The sequence below is a fragment of the Dromiciops gliroides genome, chromosome 4 (assembly GCF_019393635.1).
Source record: "Dromiciops gliroides isolate mDroGli1 chromosome 4, mDroGli1.pri, whole genome shotgun sequence".
Taxonomy (NCBI): domain Eukaryota; kingdom Metazoa; phylum Chordata; class Mammalia; order Microbiotheria; family Microbiotheriidae; genus Dromiciops; species Dromiciops gliroides.
This window is the reverse complement of record NC_057864.1, coordinates 442,867,503-442,887,083: the sequence shown is the minus strand read 5'-3', so window position 1 is coordinate 442,887,083 and position 19,581 is coordinate 442,867,503. Positions and strand designations below refer to the sequence as shown.

Genomic DNA, 19,581 nt, shown 5'->3' with positions numbered 1-19,581 from the left:
CAAATTGCAGTTAATCACGAAGGTTATTTTTTTACAGGGATTTGGTGCAGAAAGAAAGATCCGTCAAGCTGGTGTCATTGACTAACCCCATCTACAAAGCACATCACTTAATCAAATATGATCAAGTGGGGGGGTTCTGGTGAAGGGTTCTGAATATCTCCCTCTTCATCCCTCCCAAAATCTGGAATACTTATTCTATGGAGCTATTACACCAGTTTTAACACCTTCCTCATGTTATGTTTAAAAAAAAATAAATAAATTTAAGAAAACCATTTTAAAATTATGCACAGTTGCAGCCTGGAGAACTTAAGGTGGCGCCTTATAGTATCAATTTTAGAAGCTTTATTTGGTGCATTTAACGCAACTGGTAATTGCAAAACTACTTCGCCTGTGTAAATGAAAAATATAGACAGTTATCTGGTCGACCTTATGAAATTCTGCACTTGGTATTTTGTGTATACTCTACCTTCATTACTTCTGGCAAGGTGTTCTGCCGTAGCTCTCAGTTCATTCTTTTCCTTGTTATTTCCTGTTCATTATGCTTTAATTCTGAGGACCATATGAGGGTAGACTATATTACCTTTTTTAAAAAATTAAAAATTTGTGTAAGCATTCAAACCATTTCCTTAAGTTGATGGCCAAATGTTAAAATGTTATTTTTCATATCTCATTTATAATCTTGTCACAGTCCACTTAGCGAAGTTGTTAGATTTCAGTGAGAAGTATCTTCCAGAGTATATCTAAGGGTTTTTTTTTTTAAATAACTTTACTATGATTAGTATGTATGGTGCAGAATTTCATTTGGATGAGGTGTGCCATCAGTGTGGTAATTTAAAACATATTTAAAAAACAAAAGGATGATGCACAAACTTGCTGCTTAGGACACTGCAGCTTCTAGACCCCAGTTTCTTTTACTGATTAAAAAACAAAAACAAAAAAAAAATAAAAAAAAAAAAGTTGTGCCTGAAATGAATCCTGTTTTCTTTATAAGCAGCCGCCCTGGGCCCAGGGCCTTGTAAGAGGCTGACCCCGGGCCTGATGGGTCTGTCTGACAGGCCCCCAGGGAGTTGGTTGCTCCCGGGGTCTGCGCCCCAGATCTGTGCCCTCCCCTCCGGCTGCCCCCTGGGCCCGGGAAGGCGGGACGGGCCCGGGGGCGACTGGGCCCGGCCGGCGGGGGTGAGGGGCGCCCCGCACCCTTGTCTTCCCTCCTTCCGTTTTGAAGTTATGATCTGCTCTGAGAGACGAGGCCGCGTTTATCTTTGTAAACACGAAACACTTTTTGCTTTCTCCGATTTTCTGTTAATGGCGAAAGAATGGAATAGAATAAAGTTTTACTGATTTTGAGACAAAAAACCTAGAGCCACCAAGCGCTTTCATTATCGACACGCCGGGGAGGGGGGGGGGGCTCTGGGTGGGGCTTTCACGTGACCTGCCGGCTGCGGCCCCACGTGTCTGGGGCGGGGCTTGCCGCTCAGTCGGTGCGGACTGATGACGTTGAGGGTGGGGCCGGAAGTGTCGCTCCCCGGGTGGGGGCTGTTCATGGCGGTTCCGGGGTCTCCGGCACATTTACCGGGTGTGGGGCTGAGTCCGACCGAAGTTGAGGCGGCGGCGCTCGAGGTGGGGTTCGGGAACCGGACGCCCGACAGCCGCCTCGTCCCCGGGAAGGGCTGGCCAACTTCAGGGGGCACGCGGGACAAAGGCCTCGGGGCCGGGCGGGAGACAGACCAAGGGCCGGGAGCCGGGGAACCGGGCGGGGTCGCGGGCAGCGCGCGGGGCCCGCCTGTGCCGGGGAGTCCCGCGCCCGCTAAGCCGCTGTCGCCCCGCAGGTGTTCGCCGGTGTGAAATGACCGAGTACAAACTGGTGGTGGTCGGAGCTGGCGGTGTGGGCAAAAGCGCCTTGACCATCCAGCTCATCCAGAACCACTTCGTGGACGAATATGATCCCACGATAGAGGTAAGACCTGTCCCAGGCCCCCTCCCCGGGCGTGACGGCCGGCCCCGGCCCGGCGCCTCGGGCCGGGGCCGGGCCGGGAGGGAGGCGGCACAAAGGCGGTTGCCGTTGGCGCTTCGGGCGCGCGGTGCCGAAATGTCCGGGAGCCGCCGCCGCCGAAAGGAAACTGAGTAAAGACCCCTCGCGTGCCGCGGTATCCGCGCGGAGAGCAAGGGCGGGCTCGGTCGGGGGGTTGAAGCCGCAGCCCCCAGCGCGGGGGCTGGAAGGGACAAGACGCCGGGGCCGAGGCGCGATCCCTGCCCGTTTGTGGTTCAAACTGTTCTGGAGCCTGTGCTTGTTGAGTGTTCGCATGTAGTGAAAAGCGAGCGTCACTATAGCTGGACCGTGCCCTGGTCACTCAGTGCTCTGCCCTCTCGCTTTGCGAACTGACTCCGACGGAGACGCTGTTAAAAATAGGCAGAGTGGGCACTCCACCGCAAAATCTTCTAGGAGTACCCGGTGTTAGCGTTCAAGTAGGGGACCACCTTCCTTGCCCTAGAGGCTGCCTGAAAGAGAATTGGAGATAACCAGGATGAAATGGATGAAGTGAAATTGACCCAGGAGAGAAGATGGGGGAATTTCACTTTTACTACTGAGTCAAACCCTCACAGTGTGATTTATTATTTTGTTTGAACTGAATTCCAAGAATGAGACACGCCTATTCCAAACATAAATATTAAGATACAGTCAATTATAAGTTATTTTTCTATCATCTGCACACAAATCTAGTCTCCTCTTTAAGGGAAGATTAATAGATGGCTATACAAAGAAATTTTCTTGCCTCATTTGGTGTCTTTTGGGGCCACTGTTGAAGAAACATTCTCCATACCCGGGACCTAGAAGACAACCCTCCCAGAATCATTCTTGGCCACATCCTCCTTCCTTCTTTGATCAGAGTCACACTGATAGTGGTTTTGAATGAAAAACACAAATGTGCTATCTGAACAGGAGGAATTAAAGAGCAAATCCAGTCTGAGGTTATAGACAGAATTTAATTAGGAAAAATGCTTTGTGGACTCAGTTCACCTTTTCCCCCTTACACTATGCAGAGCTGCCTCTTGGGCCTTAGGAGTGTCTTTGTCTTGTCACAGCATAAAGGTAACATTTTTAGCTTGGTACTAGCACTGACACTAAAAGTTGTCTCCTTGATATAGGTGCACGTGAACTGCTTGCAAGAAATAAGCCTGATAGAAAGAAAAGAATTCTTTTTTAAAACCAAGCAAGTGGAGGGAGGGAGGGAGCCGCTGGGTGGCACAGTGGATGAAGTGCAGGCCCTGGATTCAGGAGGACCTGAATTCAGGTCCGGTCCTAGACACTTGACACTAACTGTCACGCTGGGCAAGTCACTTAACCCTCATTGCCCCGCTCAAAACAAAACAAAAACAAGTAAGGATTCATTTAGCAATAGCATTAACTCTACTCTGGCATTTTGTTTTTAAACAAAAACTGAACTTATTTCCCTTAGGACTCCTATCGAAAGCAGGTGGTTATTGATGGTGAAACCTGTTTGTTGGACATACTGGACACAGCTGGACAGGAAGAGTACAGTGCCATGAGAGACCAGTATATGAGAACGGGCGAAGGCTTCCTCTGTGTCTTTGCCATCAACAATAGCAAATCATTTGCAGATATTAACCTCTACAGGTACTAGGAACGTTCCTTATTCTAGAGAGATAACGTTTAGCTGTTGCATGTTGTGGCTGCACCCAGAGGATTCTTCTGTGTTATAATTAGAGCAGAGAGATGGCTTTAGGCTTCATGGTACATAAAAGAATAAATGAAAACAGATAGTGGCACTGTTAAGGCTTATACTAAGTATTGGAAGGCAGTTTGGGGAGTTAGCTCATGGTAGAAATGTTCCAGGATTTGACCTTTGTCTCTAGAGTGTGTGCTAATATATAAATGGAGGAATTGTGGAGCCAGGGCACACAGAGCCCATGAAAAGGACCTGAACTCAAAGCCTGCTGGGGAAGAGTGGGAGATGGAGACCTGAGTATCATCAAGATTTCACCCATAGGCACCACTTCTGAGGAACATTCTTTGAGAAATTGAATTTTTAAAAGGATATTCGAGAACAAAATGAAACTAGGACAGCTGATAAATGAACACGCATTTTTAAGTATTTACCATGTGCCCGGCACTTGGGATACAAAGACTAAAATAAAACCCTCCCTTGAATGGGGCTTAAAGCCTGTTAGAATAGTTTTAGGTCAAGCAGAAGGGGAAGGGGAAGAGAGCCTGCATCTTTGTATACCTTAGAGATCATCTACAGCTCTCTACTGTAACAAAAACTAAGGCGGACAGAGGGCCCTGTGACTAGGCCAGGCTCACATATCTAAGGTAGTATCCCAGGCAGGCCGAGTAGGACAGTCTTCTCACCCCTCCTATCTGCCTCCAGCCCTGACCTCTTTCCCCTTGTGCCTAGCAGTGCTATGTAGGCACTCCTGCAGAAATACTTGTAGAATCTTATACTGTGGGTCACCGCTAGAATACATCTTCAGAAATATTCTTTTCAGTGTGCTGCTTACCTACTTCATACCTTCCAGTGCCTCTCACTCACCTACCATAGCTAGTAGGAGGAAATAACTGGACAAAGGGACACATTACTCTACTTGATTTTCTGGACCCTCCATAAATTGACTCCCACCTCACCAATCCCCAGTACACACTCCTTCCGTATCTAGGTAATGTGACCCTCCACAGCAGGATGTGCCTATTGTTTGTATGATGTCCCCTAATCTGGGATGCTTTCCCCCTTCCTCTCTGTCTTTTCAAATTTGATCCATACTTCCTGGCCTGTTGCATGAAGCTTTCTCTGCCTGTCTCAATACACCTCCCTCCACCCAGTCATCTTTCCTTTTTCTGAACTCCTTTGGTATTAAGACAGTGCCGTGTTACTTGGAGTTTAGGTACGTGTGGTTACTCTCAAATGATGCCTTAGTCTTGACTCCCCCTCTACCAATCTTGAGAATAGGACCTCTGTTTTATGCTTCTTATATTCATTGTGGCACTATCAGTTATATGTGAGATGCCTGCTAGGTAGTCAGTTACTTGGATATCAAGAAGAGTTAAGTGTTCCTGGAGGGATCCTGATGAGTTGAAAACTGGATTGGCAGAGGTTGTGGGAGTGGAAATGAGTATTTTTATTTACTTGTTTATTGAGGGTATTTTTTCAAATGATGAAATGGTGAAAGCAAGACTTAATATTTAGCAAAACTGAACTAGATATAATCTGTAGCCCAAGCTGTGCTTTTTCTCTGGTAGAGGCTTGATTGCTCTTACTCTGCTAAAACCTGTTCCATTTATCTAGGGAACAAATTAAACGAGTGAAAGACTCAGATGATGTGCCTATGGTGCTCGTGGGAAATAAGTGTGATTTGCCAACAAGAACGGTTGACACAAAACAGGCTCATGAACTAGCCAAGAGCTATGGAATTCCCTTCATTGAAACCTCAGCCAAGACCAGACAGGTACAGTAGGGCTGTTCTCTTCATCTATAACCCGGACAAACAATGGATGGCACAGGGGGATTACCTGGGGTGTGTTTGGGGTACAGGGAGTGGGAATTACAACCTTGTTTACTGCTCTGGGTTTTGAATGATGTTTGAACGATGGAATAGTCTGATTAGGTTTAATAGCAGCATTCTCTCACTACTGGTTGCATGTTGGTCTTCCTTTTAGTAACAATTCATTACCTTTACCTGAAATCTAAATTCCAATTATATTTCCAAGTCTCTGGTCTGGCTCTCTCACCTCCCCCATTGCCACTTTCTCCCAATCTCCATCACCACTAGTTTTTTTTCTTTTATGTCTTACTTCTTTTTGGTCTGGAGTTAATTCATGACGTGGATGACAACAGTGACTAAAATTAAATGGAAGTGCAGTTTTGCTTTAAAGAAAGAGCTGTTAGCAATTGCTTTGATATGCCAGGCAGATAGAGAGGCAGTCTCAAAGCTAGGAGGGCCTGGATTCAGGTTCTGTCCCCAACATATTCTAGCCATTCCATCCTGAGAAGATTGCTAGCCCTGTCAGGCTTTCTCCAACTCTCTAGGACTGTAAAATGTAGAGTAGGTAACAACCTGCCTGGGTAAAGGGAGTTCCCTCTACCAGTGAAATAATTGTCTTTTCCTCTCCACTTATAACAATTGTTACTTATTTTCTTGCAGAGCGTAGAAAAGGCATGGTAGTGGAAATACTTCAACCCACCAGAATGGAATCTTATAATTAAGAGGGATTTTTTTTAACTCCTAGAATGACCCTTCCCTCCCTTTTGGTTATTTTTGCTACAGAAATCTTTGTTTGGTTATCACCCTGTCATCCTGAGAAATCCTCTTTGCACACTTTGAAATATCAGGCCATCTTCAGTTCAGTTCAACAAATATTTATTAAATGCCTACTCTGTGTAGAGCACTCGAGGGTTCCTCTTTTGGAGCACTTTATTTTACCAGGAACCACCACAGCAATGGAAATTCTATGTCAGTATTGAGGGAGAAGCCCTGCTCCCTTCTTGCTAGAATGTAGATATAGAGTGTGGAAGAAAGAATCACTGATGAGGACTTTTTTTAGGGTGTTGAAGATGCCTTTTACACACTGGTAAGAGAAATACGCCAGTACCGTATGAAAAAACTCAACAGTAGCGATGACGGGACTCAAGGCTGTCTGGGTCTTTCATGTGCAGTCATGTAACCAAGTAAGTGAAAATTCTCTGAAGATTTGCAGTTGGATTATTTGCCTTACTGAACTACCTTAGTGACCATGGGAAATCTGGGCATATCATCTATGGTTTGCCTTCTTTTTAAAATTTTTCCTTTTTCCCCTTCACCTAGGATTTTCTCTAAGTTGCTATTTAGCTATCCATTTTTTAAAAAGCCTTTTAAAGCTATGAAGCATTTTATTTAATAGTGACCTTTCCCAGAACATTGAAGCATGAACTTGTGTATAGTGCAGCTTTTTAAGACATACATATGAGTATTTGATAATAATGATTTCAGTGTTAACATCAGGAATACATGTATGACAGCCTAGTAGTTAAAAGAATTGTTGACTACAGAATGATAGATAAGCAGCCTGTTGCGGTTTTTGTTTCATTTTGTTGTGTTTTTTCCCTAATAGATAGAGTTTGGAATTTCATCCTCAGAACAGAGCCACTTTTTGAGGTAGGACAGATTTGGAAATTTGTCATTTGGTAACCAAAATGTAAATGTTTTCCTCCTTGACCACAGTTCTGTCACTTACATAAACTCTGCCTTTGTTTCAGCTGCACTGACACCCTGGTCCTGACTTACCTGGAGGAGAAGTATTAAATACTCATCTTCCAGTCTCCCTGTGAAGCCCCCTGCCAGTAGTAGATCAGCACAGTGTTCTCTTGTCTGTTCTCTACCTGAGAAGTTCTCAGAGCAACTACCTCCTCACTTGGTTGTCTGACCAGAGAAATGCACCTCTCCTTACCAGTATTTCTTCTCCCTGGGCTTTTTTTCCCTCTGGGCTGGGTTTTTTTTTCTTCTCTAGGTTTTTCATTTGAAAAGAAATTCATGCTCTGAAACAGAACCAAACTGTTGAAATACTGTTGAAAACAGCATTTTGAGCTCCAAAACACCAACTGCTGGTGATTTTTCTTTTTTGATGTTGAACTTGGACCCGTGTTGCTATTTGGAGCAATTTTATGAATAACTTTTGTTGAAGTCACTGTCTGGTCTTGTTTATGATGTTATCTGCTACATATGCTAACCTGTCATCTGCTCTTCCTGTCACAAATACGAAAGCCTACTCCAATCTCAGCTCTGGTATCTGTTGCTAATACTGAATTTTGTGTCTACTCTGGTTCTCCTCTGCTTCTATGTCATTAGAAACACCTTTCCTAATGAAGTGCCTTTTTCTTAGAAGTGATTTGTAGAATTTTCCTGTTTTATTCAGTGAGGAAACCTTTAAAAGGACCTTTATACATTAAGATGAACATCACAAGATGTCTCTGGCCAGTGCACTTGTATAGGATGGGCCGGCAGGCCTGTGTGATATCTGATATCTTCATCTCAGAGATGGTGTGTCTGGTTTCCCAGCGATCTGTTTATAGAACCTACAGGGAGAAATCTGAAACTAGAAATACTTAAGAATCATTTCACTTATTTTTTACTCAGTCTCCGCTTTTTCACCCCACCCCAACCCCAAGTTATTGCCTACAAATTGTACGTGCAATTTGTAGTTAGTGTTTCCTTTATTTAACTTCTCTTCTTATACAGAAAAAAAGTTAGTACTTAAGAAACAGCCAGCCATCACAGGCTAATTTGGACCGCGCATTTACAGCTGTATAGGCCTTATAATAATTTAGGTGAAATTTTCTTCAAAAGGTGCAACCAATGATCTTCAAGTGTTAAATGCAATATATTAACAGAATGAATAATAAGCAACTAAATTTTATTTTTGTCAACCTCACTACATTCATCTGACTTTTATTGACTGTTATACATATTATTTGGGGGACAGGGTGTGCCTTACCATCTTGAGCTCGCTAGTTATTAGTTCACTTGGCTAGAGTATGGTGCTAATGAGACCAGGCTCACGGGTTTGATAATAATGCTAGCCATTTATTACCATGCAAAGAGAAACTCTGCCAGAGCCACACATTACCACTCCTAATTCCAGCCAATTTTATCATCTGAGTATATGCAACTCTGAGATTATGTGGGTCTGTGTTCCCTTTGTTGGACAGTGTACAAGTTGTTTTTACTGTATGAATTGCCTACAGTTAGGTTAAGGCATAGCGTATCAGCCCATCATTTATTAAATATCTGCTATGTGCCTGCTGTGTAAGAAAGGCTACTTCTGGCCTTTCTCTTAAAAATGTGAGACAAACTGAACAATCCATGTGCCATAGGGAGCCATCCACTTACAAGTTTCATAGTCTCATTCTCCTGGTGTGTCTTTCACTCTTCAAGGTTTTTCTTCAATATGTTCTAAGCACAGTTGGTCTGAACTGGGCCAAAATCCAGATTTACAAATGGTTTCTTTCCTATTAGATCCTTGTTAAACTTAGGTGTGATATCTGGCTGGACGAGGTGATAAACCTAACTGTTACGAACAAGTTAAGCCATCCAAGGTAGTCAGGCTTCAAATATGGCTTATGGATAATTCTGGATGCTGAGACATCCCCTCAGTTACCTTGAATTCTGAGAGTTCAGCTTCCCCCAAGTGAAATGCTTAGTCAGCTATCATAAACTTTGTATTCTTTTGCAGCTGATATTTGCTGTTAAAGGTTGTGAGTTCAAGATTATGAGGATAGATTATCCTGTATGGCTGATGCTACACTGTTTATTCCATAAGTTGTTTCTATGCAATGCTGTTTATATTCAAATGGCTCAGTGTAGAATCTTGGTAATCAAAGCGTCACAGCACAGGGCTTGTGAAAGGTAGAATTGAGAACAAGAATTTACACCTACTTGTTCAGTGGATCCCAAAGGCTGTCCTAAAGCTGTGAGTTCTTTCATCTTTAATCTTAATGAGATGTGATTTGTGTGTGTGTGTGTGTGTGTGTGTGTGTGTGAGAGGCAATTGGGGTTAAGTGACTTGGCCAAGGTCACACAGCTAGTAAGTGTAAAGTGTCTGAGGCTGGATTTGAACTCAGATCCTCCTGAATCCAGGGCCGGTGCTCTATCCACTGCGCCACCTAGCTGCCCATGAGATGTGATTTTTTTTTTAATTCAACATATTCATGGGAAAATTTCAGATTCTTTCTCCCCCTCCTGAATTTCAGTAAGAAGAATCTAATTTTATTTTAACTTTGGAAGGTTTCTTTTCCTCTGAACCTTTCATAATCCTTAAACCCAAATGTAGCATGTCTGGCTCCTGGAATATAAGAAACAAGTGAAAAAATGAGGTAGTTTAGCTTAATAATATGAATTAAAGAATCACAAGAAGAAAGAGGCATTCACTGGGGTGAACATTAAGTTTTGGTGGTTTATGTTTGGAACTGACAGCATTTTAATTTATCTTTCATAATTACCACTAAATTATATGTAGTTGTGTGACCTTAAGTAAGTCACTAAACGTCTGGGCCTCTGCGAGGATAGAATCAGGCTGCAGAGGCCTTTCCAGTCCCAACAGTCTGTGATTCTACCAGCACATGGCTAACATTTTTCATATTTTGTTTTTGAAAGGAACCGTTTGGTTTCAAAGTGGTATTTTCCATGTCAAAGTATCTGTCGCATAGATTTCCAAATCCCTGGTGACAGAATTCAAGAGTGACCTTGGAAGGGGGATTTCCTAGGTCTTTCCTATGACTCTTCTTTCATAATTCCTAGATGAGTGTTGTCTCATTAGGAGTTATATAACCTATATATTTTTGTGCCACCAAATGCAGGAAAATATATTAATTGTGCAAATCTGCTGTTTAAACTGGAGCTTATTGTCCTTGGTCCTACCCAAAAGGGCTAATGTTTTAAGTTGAAGATTTTGTTGTAAATTAATCCATCTTAAAACTACTTTTTTGTTCATTTGAATTTAAAGTTGGTTATTGTTCTTGTTAAGTGATTTTTTTAAAAAATAAAACTGGAAATTCATTGGTTATTAATCTTTTTCTTTCTACTAACATACTATTATGGATAATCATAGGTCTTGTTACATGCATTTTCCACTTAGTGGGGTAGGAGTCTGGGTCAAAGGTGGTGCATGCCAATGATCCCAGTTTCTTTGGAGACTGAAACCAAGCCTCGTGAATCTCTTGGTTTCAGAGTTCTAAACTACGGTGGGCTATGCTGATTGGATATCCACATTAAACCTGGCTTCAACATGGCATCTCCCCTCCCTTGTGGGATGGGGAAGCAGGTGGCCCGAAGACAGGCATGCCAGCCCAGATAGGAAATAGAAGTCAGATCTCCCCTTCCAATCCATAGTGGGTAGCCCTGCTCTTCCAGCCTGAACAAGATGGAAAGACGGTCTTAAAAAAGAAAAAGTGACACAGTTCCTGCCCTGGAGGAGCCCAGAATCAACCAAGTTTTTGTTAGTATGTTTAGTCTCCCAAAAACTGAAGGCTTGTGAGCAAAGGCTGTCTTCTGTCCTTGAATGCTTACTCCGTCATTGAGTTGGACTGTAAATTAAATTCAACAAATGTGCCTATAAACATGGAGACAATCTTCAAACTGAAAAGGCTTACTTTGAGTACAGATGATAAATTCCACAGATTCTAGAGAGAACTGGTAAAAAAAAGAAAGCGGCAGATAGGAATCTTTTAAAATTGAAAGTTAATGTAATGTGAGTTGAAGAATTAAGTTTGGGGATGTGGTTTTCTATATGCATATCAAATAAACCAGATCCAATAACTAGATTACTATTCATTCACTGATTCTGTAATCTAAGTACTTGGGTTTAAATCTTGCCTCTGATGCCAAGTGCCTATACCTATAAAACCCTGGACTAGTAGCTTAACATTCCTGTGCTACCCTTGCCTCATTCATAAAATGAATGAGTTGATCTAAATCGGGGCTTTTTCCACTGGCAACCCTTTTTTACCCAAGAAAGTTTTACATGACTGCAGGTATATAGGCATATAAAATAGGTGTACGTAACTTTACTGTTGCCTGTTTTTTCTCTATCCCTACATTCAGTTATGTAATCCCATGTGGGGTTGAGACCCAAAGTTTAAGAAGTTGATCTAGATAACCTCCCTGATCTCCAGAAGTTTATACACAGCTCTCCTAAAAGCTTAGGAAAATTCGGATTGCCTGAATGAAAACTAGGAGTTGGACTTGGAGAAACAAATGGTAAAAATGCAGCTCAAGAAGTTTGTTTAGTTTTGACCAGAACTCCAAAGCCCCTTTTGTGTCTTAGATTGTCTGCTCTCCCAATGTGCAGCCTTCCAGGTCCTGAGAAAGGCCAAACCCAGCTGCGTGTTATTTGATACAGCCATGAATAAATATGCATGGGAAGAGAATCCCTTATTACGAACCTTTTGTTAAATTGCCCAAGATCAAGAGCAGATGAAACCACTGACTTTACAGGCTAGAACATGAAACAAGTTCTCCCCTCCTGAAGGTTTTCTTGCAATAGCGGGAATTGAGCTAAATTGAAAAAACAACTTTTCAGAGATCATCTATTAAAAAAGGCTTCTGGTTCCCTTCAACAAGCCCCACACCCCACCGCCATTCTCCTCAGTGAGGCGTCTAAAGTTAACATTTCCTCCGATGAAGTTTGAAAGGATCTGAAATGTATGCAACAGGTAGTGCAGAAACAGGTCCCTCCCATACCAGGCTCCGTATTGATTCCAATCCATAAGAAATAGCGCGGGGAAAAAACAATTTTTATTTGAAAACAATGCCATTAACAAAATTTCCTTCACACTTGAACTGAAATTGTTTCAAATCCAGTGGAAAAAATGAAATCCTCTTATCTACAGGCCTTGTATTTCGATGATCTAGTACATGGGATTCCTAGTTAAGAATAAAGCCAAAATCATAGATTCTAGGATAGAAGATGATAGCCTTCGTTTATGAATACAGTTGTGGGCCTGTGGAGAAGGGTTTGCTTTGATAAGAAGAGCCACCTTCATTTGACAGGGGTGAAAAAGTGTTGGGAGAAGAGGAAGTTGTCAAAAGAATCACTTCAGATTTCTGTGAAATATAAACAAGGACCTGGGGGGGGGGGGCGGGCAGGGAGGTTACCGTGGGAGGCTTGTGGAGGGATGAAAAGGATTGAACCATCTGCTGTGGTTAATGAAGTAGCTCATTAAGAAAGTATAAAAGGATTGTTGGCTTCAGTGAGGGTTCGATTGAAGAAATGTAACAAGTTTGTAGTGGATCGAGTCGGGACAGTTTCCAGGCTCACTGTCCAGCGCATAAATAGGAATGAAGTGGGACTGGAGTAGAGTGCACAGAGACGAACAAAGTATCAATAAGACCAGAAAAGTAGGAAGGGACCGGATTGTGAAAAACTCTAAATGCTGGACTGAGAAATTGATATATGATCCTAGAGGTAATAGGGAACCACTAAAGTTTATAGAGTAGGAAGGTGATTTGTAAAGAACTACACTTGGGGCATTGAGGTGGCGAAGGGGATAAGGCACCGGCCCTGGAGTCAGGAGGACCTGAGTTCAAATGTGACCTCAGACACTTGACACTTACTAGCTGGGTGACTCTGGGCAAGTCACTTAACCCTCATTGCCCGGCAACAACAACAACAACAACAACAACAAAGAACTACACTTGAGGAAAAATCACTTTCGCAAACTGAATGATGCAAGATGGATTGGAGTGGGGAGAGACAATTAGAAATCTATTACAATTAAGGGCCTGGATGAGAGTCAGGCTAAAGGCCTGAATTAGGGTGAAAGCTATTGAAGTCAAAAGAAAGCTATGTCTATAACATGCTGTGAAGGTAGAAACAAGATTTAGCAATAGATTGGTTATTTAAGTTAAGAATGACACAGGTTATAAGCCTGGGTGACTAGGAAAATGGTAGGGTCCTTGCTGATAACAAAAATACGCAATCAGGGTGGGTTCAGGGAGGGCAAAGAAAAGTTTTGCTCTGGACAAGATGTGAGACTATAGCTCAGGAGAGAAATGAAGGCTGAATAATTGAATCTGGGAATGATCTGCATAAAGATGGTAATTGAACCAAATGAGACAGCAGAGGGAAAAGGTGAGAGGACTCAGGAGAGAGTTTTGGGGGGCCATTCACCATTAATAGGTGTGACATGGATAAAGACAATAGCTAGTGGGGATGATTGGATCAAGTGAGAAATATTTAAGGATGGAGAAGGAGAAGGATATAGATACATGTATAGGCAGGCGAGAAGAAGCTAGTAAATAGGGACCGAAGATTAGAAAAAGTTGGGGTGATGGTGGGGCAATCTGCAAGACAAGATGAAACAGGAAAAGATTAAGAGTTCAAGTAGGGGATTTAGGTTTGGCAAGGAGAAGGGTCACGTTGGGGTGGGGCAGGAAGATGTCAGACTGATATGATAAGGTGATAGGAGGAGGGGACAAAAGGGAGCTCTCATAAAAAGCCTTCAGTTTTGTTATTTTAGCTAAGTTTGAGGCAAGGTCTACCATGTAGAGGGTGAAGGAGTATGTGTCGTGAGTCGCTCGAGGAGAGCTGGGGAATTATAAAACAGCTACTGTAGAGACTGGGATAAAGCAAATTGCTTTTAGGGATGAGTAAAATGACTGCTTTGCTGCGGTGAGAGCCCAGTTGAGATGAAAATGCCTAAATTGATAGCAGACCAAATCAACATATTTTTGTGATTTTCTCCACCTACATTCAGCAGCACATGAATAGGAGGGAAGGAAGTAGATGGTGGGAATAATTCAGCATAAGGATTTGGCAAAGTATCTTCTGGCCATATCCCAGAGGGGCAAGGTATTCAAGACTAAAGGATGCTGGTCAAGTTGAACTGGTTCACCACCAGGTCAAGATAGGGAAGGAAGGAAAGTATGGGTGGAGCTGTGTGATGGGCTGGAAAGGAATGGAGGTGGAGACAAAGGATAGGGTTAGATGTCATAAGACCTAGGGAAGGAAAAGGCCGTGGTCCTGTAAAGGAATCCAGCATTCATGAATGTGGAAGTAGAAGTCAAGATCAATTGGAAGGCCATCTCTACTGGATAGCTGAGGTAGAACATAGGATTAAGACATGGCAGATAATTGGGAAGGTAAGGGTAGTCAAGGGAGCATCAATCTATATCCTGAACTTTTCTAGTATAAGGACAAGAGATGTGGTGGAGAGGAAGACGGTGATCCAGGCACTCAATTCATTGAGAAAGATAAATAATGGCCACTAGGATTTGGACTGTGGGGTAAATCTGGGTCATGTGAACCTCCAAGTACATGAATCACTATATACAGAATAAATACAAACTATATTGAGGGTAGTTGGGAAGGACACGGGGAGTCACAGGGATGGGGGAAGGTTTCTTGTACAAGTAGGTGCTTTCTCCAAATTCTCTGAGGTAGAAGTGAGGAGCGGGCCTCCTAGGCCTGCTCAGTGTCCAATGAAAGGGCATGTAGTGATGATCAACTGTGATAGACTTGGTTTTTCTCAATAGTGCAATGATCCATGACAATTCCAAAGAACTCATGATGGAAAATATTTTCCACATCCAGAAAAAAGAAAAGTGGATTCTGAATGCAGACTGAACCATACCGTTACTACTTTTTGGCTGTTGTTTTTTTCTTTTTTGAGGTTTTTCCCTTGTGTTTTGATTCTTCTTTCACAACATGACTAATGCAGAAATATGTTTAATGTGATTGTACATGTATAACCTATATCATATTGCTTTCTGTCTTGGGAAGGGAGGAAGGGAGAAAAATTTGGAACTAAAAATTGTATGAAAACAAATGTTGAAAACCATCTTTACATATAACTGGAAAATAATAAAATACTTTTATGATTAAAAAAAAGAAGAAAGGGCACATAGCCAAGGAATGGAACACTTTGAGTGGGACAGAGGAAGGCCTGTGTGGCTGAACTACTGAGTGAGGGGAAGGAAGCACGCATTTACTGTTTGCCAGACACTGTGCTAAGCACTTTACAAATATCTCATTTGATCCCCTCAAGAGCCCTGGGAGGAGAGTAAGAAATGGCAGCAGGCAAGAAGTTAAGTGACTTGCGCAAGGTCATACTGCTAGCAAGTATTTGGGATCATATTCGAACTCAGGTCATCCTGACTCCAGATCCCACATTCTAAACATGTGCCACCTAGATGTAAATCTGGGTTGGGACCAGACAGTGAAGAGTTTTAAAAGCCAGACCGAAAACCATCCAGTAAGATGTTGGTTCCAGTCTTGAGAGCTGGGAGATTCATTAGAATTATAAATGGCTAAACACCCAACATTTTAAAAGTTTACATCGGAGGTTTCCTTTATATAAGCAGTACTGATGTCTCTTGCTGAGACTAAGTTTAATAAGCTGTTGAGTCGGATTCAGAACTTAGAGAAGGTTATTCTTGGTTTATGTGGGAATTTGAGGAGCTTTGACATTTACTATACAAAGAGTAAGATGAAATGCAATACTTGAAGTATAGTATGTGAACTGAAGCTGTTGGGAACCTGTGGCCTTTCACCCCTGGACTCCTATGACTTGGTAGTACTCTCTCCCCCAGGAGCCACGTCAGAGCTCTTCCCACTCCCTAGGGGTCTGACAAACAGGCGTATTCTGTCGTCATTTTCCCTTCTGATCAAACCAGTTTACTCCGAGGTACAAACTTGCTTAGTAACAATGTTCCAGCCAGGGACCGGACCCAGTAAGTCCTCCCTCCTGAGGCTGGGGTGTCCCTTCACCGGACACTGCTGCAGCCTTTCTTGTACTGATTTGTACAGCACCCAGCACGTCCTGCAAGAAGCCAGTCAAACAAGGGGGTCACTCTGGTCACATCCTCTTATCTCTGGCCCAGCACTCCACCCCACTCCAGAAACAAGTGCCCGATGTGGACACATCAATCAAACTGCACCTTCTGCTTAGCAACACAGAAACTACTTTGACATCTCACATTATCCAACCTTAGATTGTTCCGCTAAATGCAATTCTGTTCAGGTAACAGGAAATAAAATCACTTATCTAACGAGAAAAGGATGCGTTTTGAGAGACTGGCACCAATGTTTATTGGAAATGATTAACAGGAAAGAAAAATGAAAGAATTAATATAGTAAAATCCCTCAAAATTTTGTAAATTCATCAATAGTGCACATCCATATCTTTCCTGAATACAAAAGACATCTTTCTCACCACATCATACAATTTTTATAGTTTTCAAGTTAGATGGGACCCTAGAAGTCATCTAGTCCAACCCCCTCATTTTACAGGTGAAGAAACTGAGGATCAAGTTAAGTGAATTGCCCAAGCTAAGAATAGCAGAGCTGGCATTCAAATTCAGGTCTTCTGACTTCAAAACCAGTGCTTCTTCCACTGTACAGTGCTGCTCAGCCATTCCCTAACAGGTCACATCCCCAAAGTCTGGAAACTAGTTTGAAACTACGAAAGCAGCTTCCCATAGGAAGTGCTCCAAATGATGGTGAGGTTCACAAACCCGTGGAGTATTTTGACTAGAAAGGTAAAGTGCTTTCTCTTAGCCCTAATGGTGTTAGGACAATTACTAGACATAACTAAAAGTCCAAAGATTTCTGAAGAAGACAGACAGTGGATTGAATGCTGGGAAAAGGTTCTGTGATTCTCAAAGCAATATGGAATCCAGTTGAGGATGATATCACCCTGCAGAAACAAATATGGAAGAGAGGCAACTTTGAGGGGGTTTTTTTGTTGTTGGGTTGTGTTTTTTTTTTTTTTTTTGGTGAGGCAATTGGGGTTAAGTGACTTGCCCAAGGTCACACAGCTAGCAAGTGTCAAGTGTCTGAGGCTGGATCTGAACTCAGGTCCTCCTGAATTCAGGGCCAGTGCTCTATCCACTGTGCCATCTAGGCACCCCCCCCCCCAGGTAACTTTGGGAGAAAATCTATATGACAACTGACCTCAAACACTTGACACTTACCAGCTGTGTGACCCTGGGCAAGTCACTTAACCGTCTTTGTCCCACCCACCCCCTATATATATATATATATATATGACAAGAATTTCTGGCTCAGACTTCTTGACAACACTATGATAAGAAGACACTGTTCCATTTTCTATTTTGAGCTTCCAGACATTGTTCCTGAAAACTAGAAGGTCATAGCACCTGCACAATCAAGTTTGAGAAAGAAGCCACAGTTCCGTTTTTGACCACCTGGCAAGTGTGCTTGTATTTCCCCTTCTGTTACTTGTTTCCAGTTGTGTATACTCTTATCTTTCCCTCCTACTTTCTGTAAAATTCCATTTTTCTCTGCTGCTTCTATGTTCACATCCTATATAAGGTTGCTGAAGTTGATGTTCTGGGCTCACTCCTCATATATCATTAGTTGAGCCTGTGATCTGAGGGTAATAAAACTGCAGTTCATTATCTCTGTGTCACTGATTTATAGTGATTGACAGGAGTACCAAACCAATGGACCTTTGAATAATTTTCATCTAATTCTTAATGAGTTCTGTTTTGGATGTATTGAGTTTGAGACATCTATGGAACATCCGGTTGGAGATGTCCAATAGGCAGATGGTGATGTGATACTGAAGCTCAACAATTAGGCCTTTTTATATTAGGATCAGTTAAAATCAAGGGGTTATCTGCAGAGAGATGACTATTAAACTTAGGAAAGCTGATGATATTTCCAAGAGGTTATAGAGAGAAAAGACAAAAGCCCAGAACAGAATATCACAGGGCACTCATGTTTGGGGCCTGTCTTTCATGATAATCCTGTAAAAACTGAGATAGAGCCATCAAACAAGTAGAGGGAGAATCAATAGAAGAAAGACCCAGTAGGAGGGAATCCTATTGCTGCAGAGGGATCAGTGAGGATGAGGACTAAGGAAGAGACATGAGATTTAGCCATTAGATAATAAGAGAGTAAGACCTTCCTCTTGGAGAAGACTACTAGGGGCCAGTGCTGAGACTTCCCTCTGCACCAACACAAGACAACTCAATCCCCCAACCAAACCTTTGTTTCCCCATTTCTCATCCCCCAACTCCCAATTCTTTATCCCACTCCTCAATCCTCCCACTCCAAAGTTCCCATCAAACACCCTTCCATTGTGCCCCCTGGAATGCCGGTTCCATAGGCAACAAACTTCTCTTCATCCTAAATATATTCCTCTCCCACTCCTTCCATTTTCTAGCACTCACTGAAACCTGTCTCTCTCCTGAAGATGTAGCCTTCCTGGGCACTCTTTCCACTACTAGCTGTACCTTCACTCATTCCCCTTGGCTCACTGGTCAAGACAAGGGAATTGGAATACTACTTACTTGCTTCCACCGCAACACTAGTAATCTCTCCTCCTTTCAGGTCCTTTGTATTCATAAATGCCACCCAAACAAGATCCCGACAGCTGTTGTCTACTGACCTCTAAGTAACTCCTTTCCTCAACAAGGTCAATAATTGGTTCAAATTTTTTCTCTCCCCGACTCCTGCCCATTTATAGTGACTCTTCCTCAAACACCCTAACACTCAGTGCCTCATCTTAATCATTTTTCATGACCTCCTCCATCCCATCTCAGTCACACACAAAAATGATCATACCTTTGATCTTACCATCACTCACAAATACACCACCCCCATGTTCACGAATTCCCAAATCCCTTTATCTGACCGTAATCGATTAGTTTTCTATCCCTCACTCTGCCTTCTCTTACCAAACCTTACTCTTCACCCACACCAAGACCACCAATTCTTTGACCCCTCAGTTCTCTCTCAGGCCATCTTCCCTATACTAGTCATTCTCTCCTCTTTCCCCTAACTTTACCCCTTGGTGAACCAGTTTACTCTGCCCTTTTCTCTTGAGTCTTTTACCATGTTTCTAATGGTGCCCTGCTAAGCCTCAACCTTGGATGACTCCCACCATCTACCACCTTTACTCCTGCTGCTGAATATGGGTGGAGAAAATCACACAACTCTTCTTACCAGATACACTATAAATGTATGCTACACAACCTCAACTGGGTCCTCACTGACACTGACAATCCTTCTATACAAACCTCATCAACTCATTATCCCGTTCTCCATAGTGGCTCTTCCAAATATTTTCA

General features: G+C 42.6%; 2 protein-coding genes across 4 annotated transcripts in view; both read left to right on the top strand.

The window, feature by feature from the left end:
- Positions 1-1,075, top strand: part of CSDE1 (cold shock domain containing E1) — a 50,408-nt gene extending 49,333 nt beyond the window's left edge. For all 3 annotated transcript variants that reach the window (XM_044000204.1, XM_044000203.1, XM_044000202.1), the window contains one exon: positions 38-1,075. In XM_044000204.1, coding sequence (XP_043856139.1) covers positions 38-85 — 48 coding nt within the window. In that variant the 3' untranslated portion in view covers positions 86-1,075. The remainder of the gene's footprint in view (positions 1-37) is intronic.
- A 431-nt stretch (positions 1,076-1,506) lies between these two features.
- On the top strand, positions 1,507-10,542 carry NRAS (NRAS proto-oncogene, GTPase). The gene is made up of 7 exons (XM_044005579.1): positions 1,507-1,617; positions 1,827-1,954; positions 3,456-3,634; positions 5,301-5,460; positions 6,557-6,680; positions 7,103-7,146; positions 7,248-10,542. The coding sequence occupies exons 2-5, from the start codon at positions 1,844-1,846 to the stop codon at positions 6,674-6,676; spliced, it is 570 nt and encodes a 189-aa protein (XP_043861514.1). The 5' UTR covers positions 1,507-1,617; positions 1,827-1,843; the 3' UTR covers positions 6,677-6,680; positions 7,103-7,146; positions 7,248-10,542.
- Positions 10,543-19,581: the final 9,039 nt, after the last annotated feature.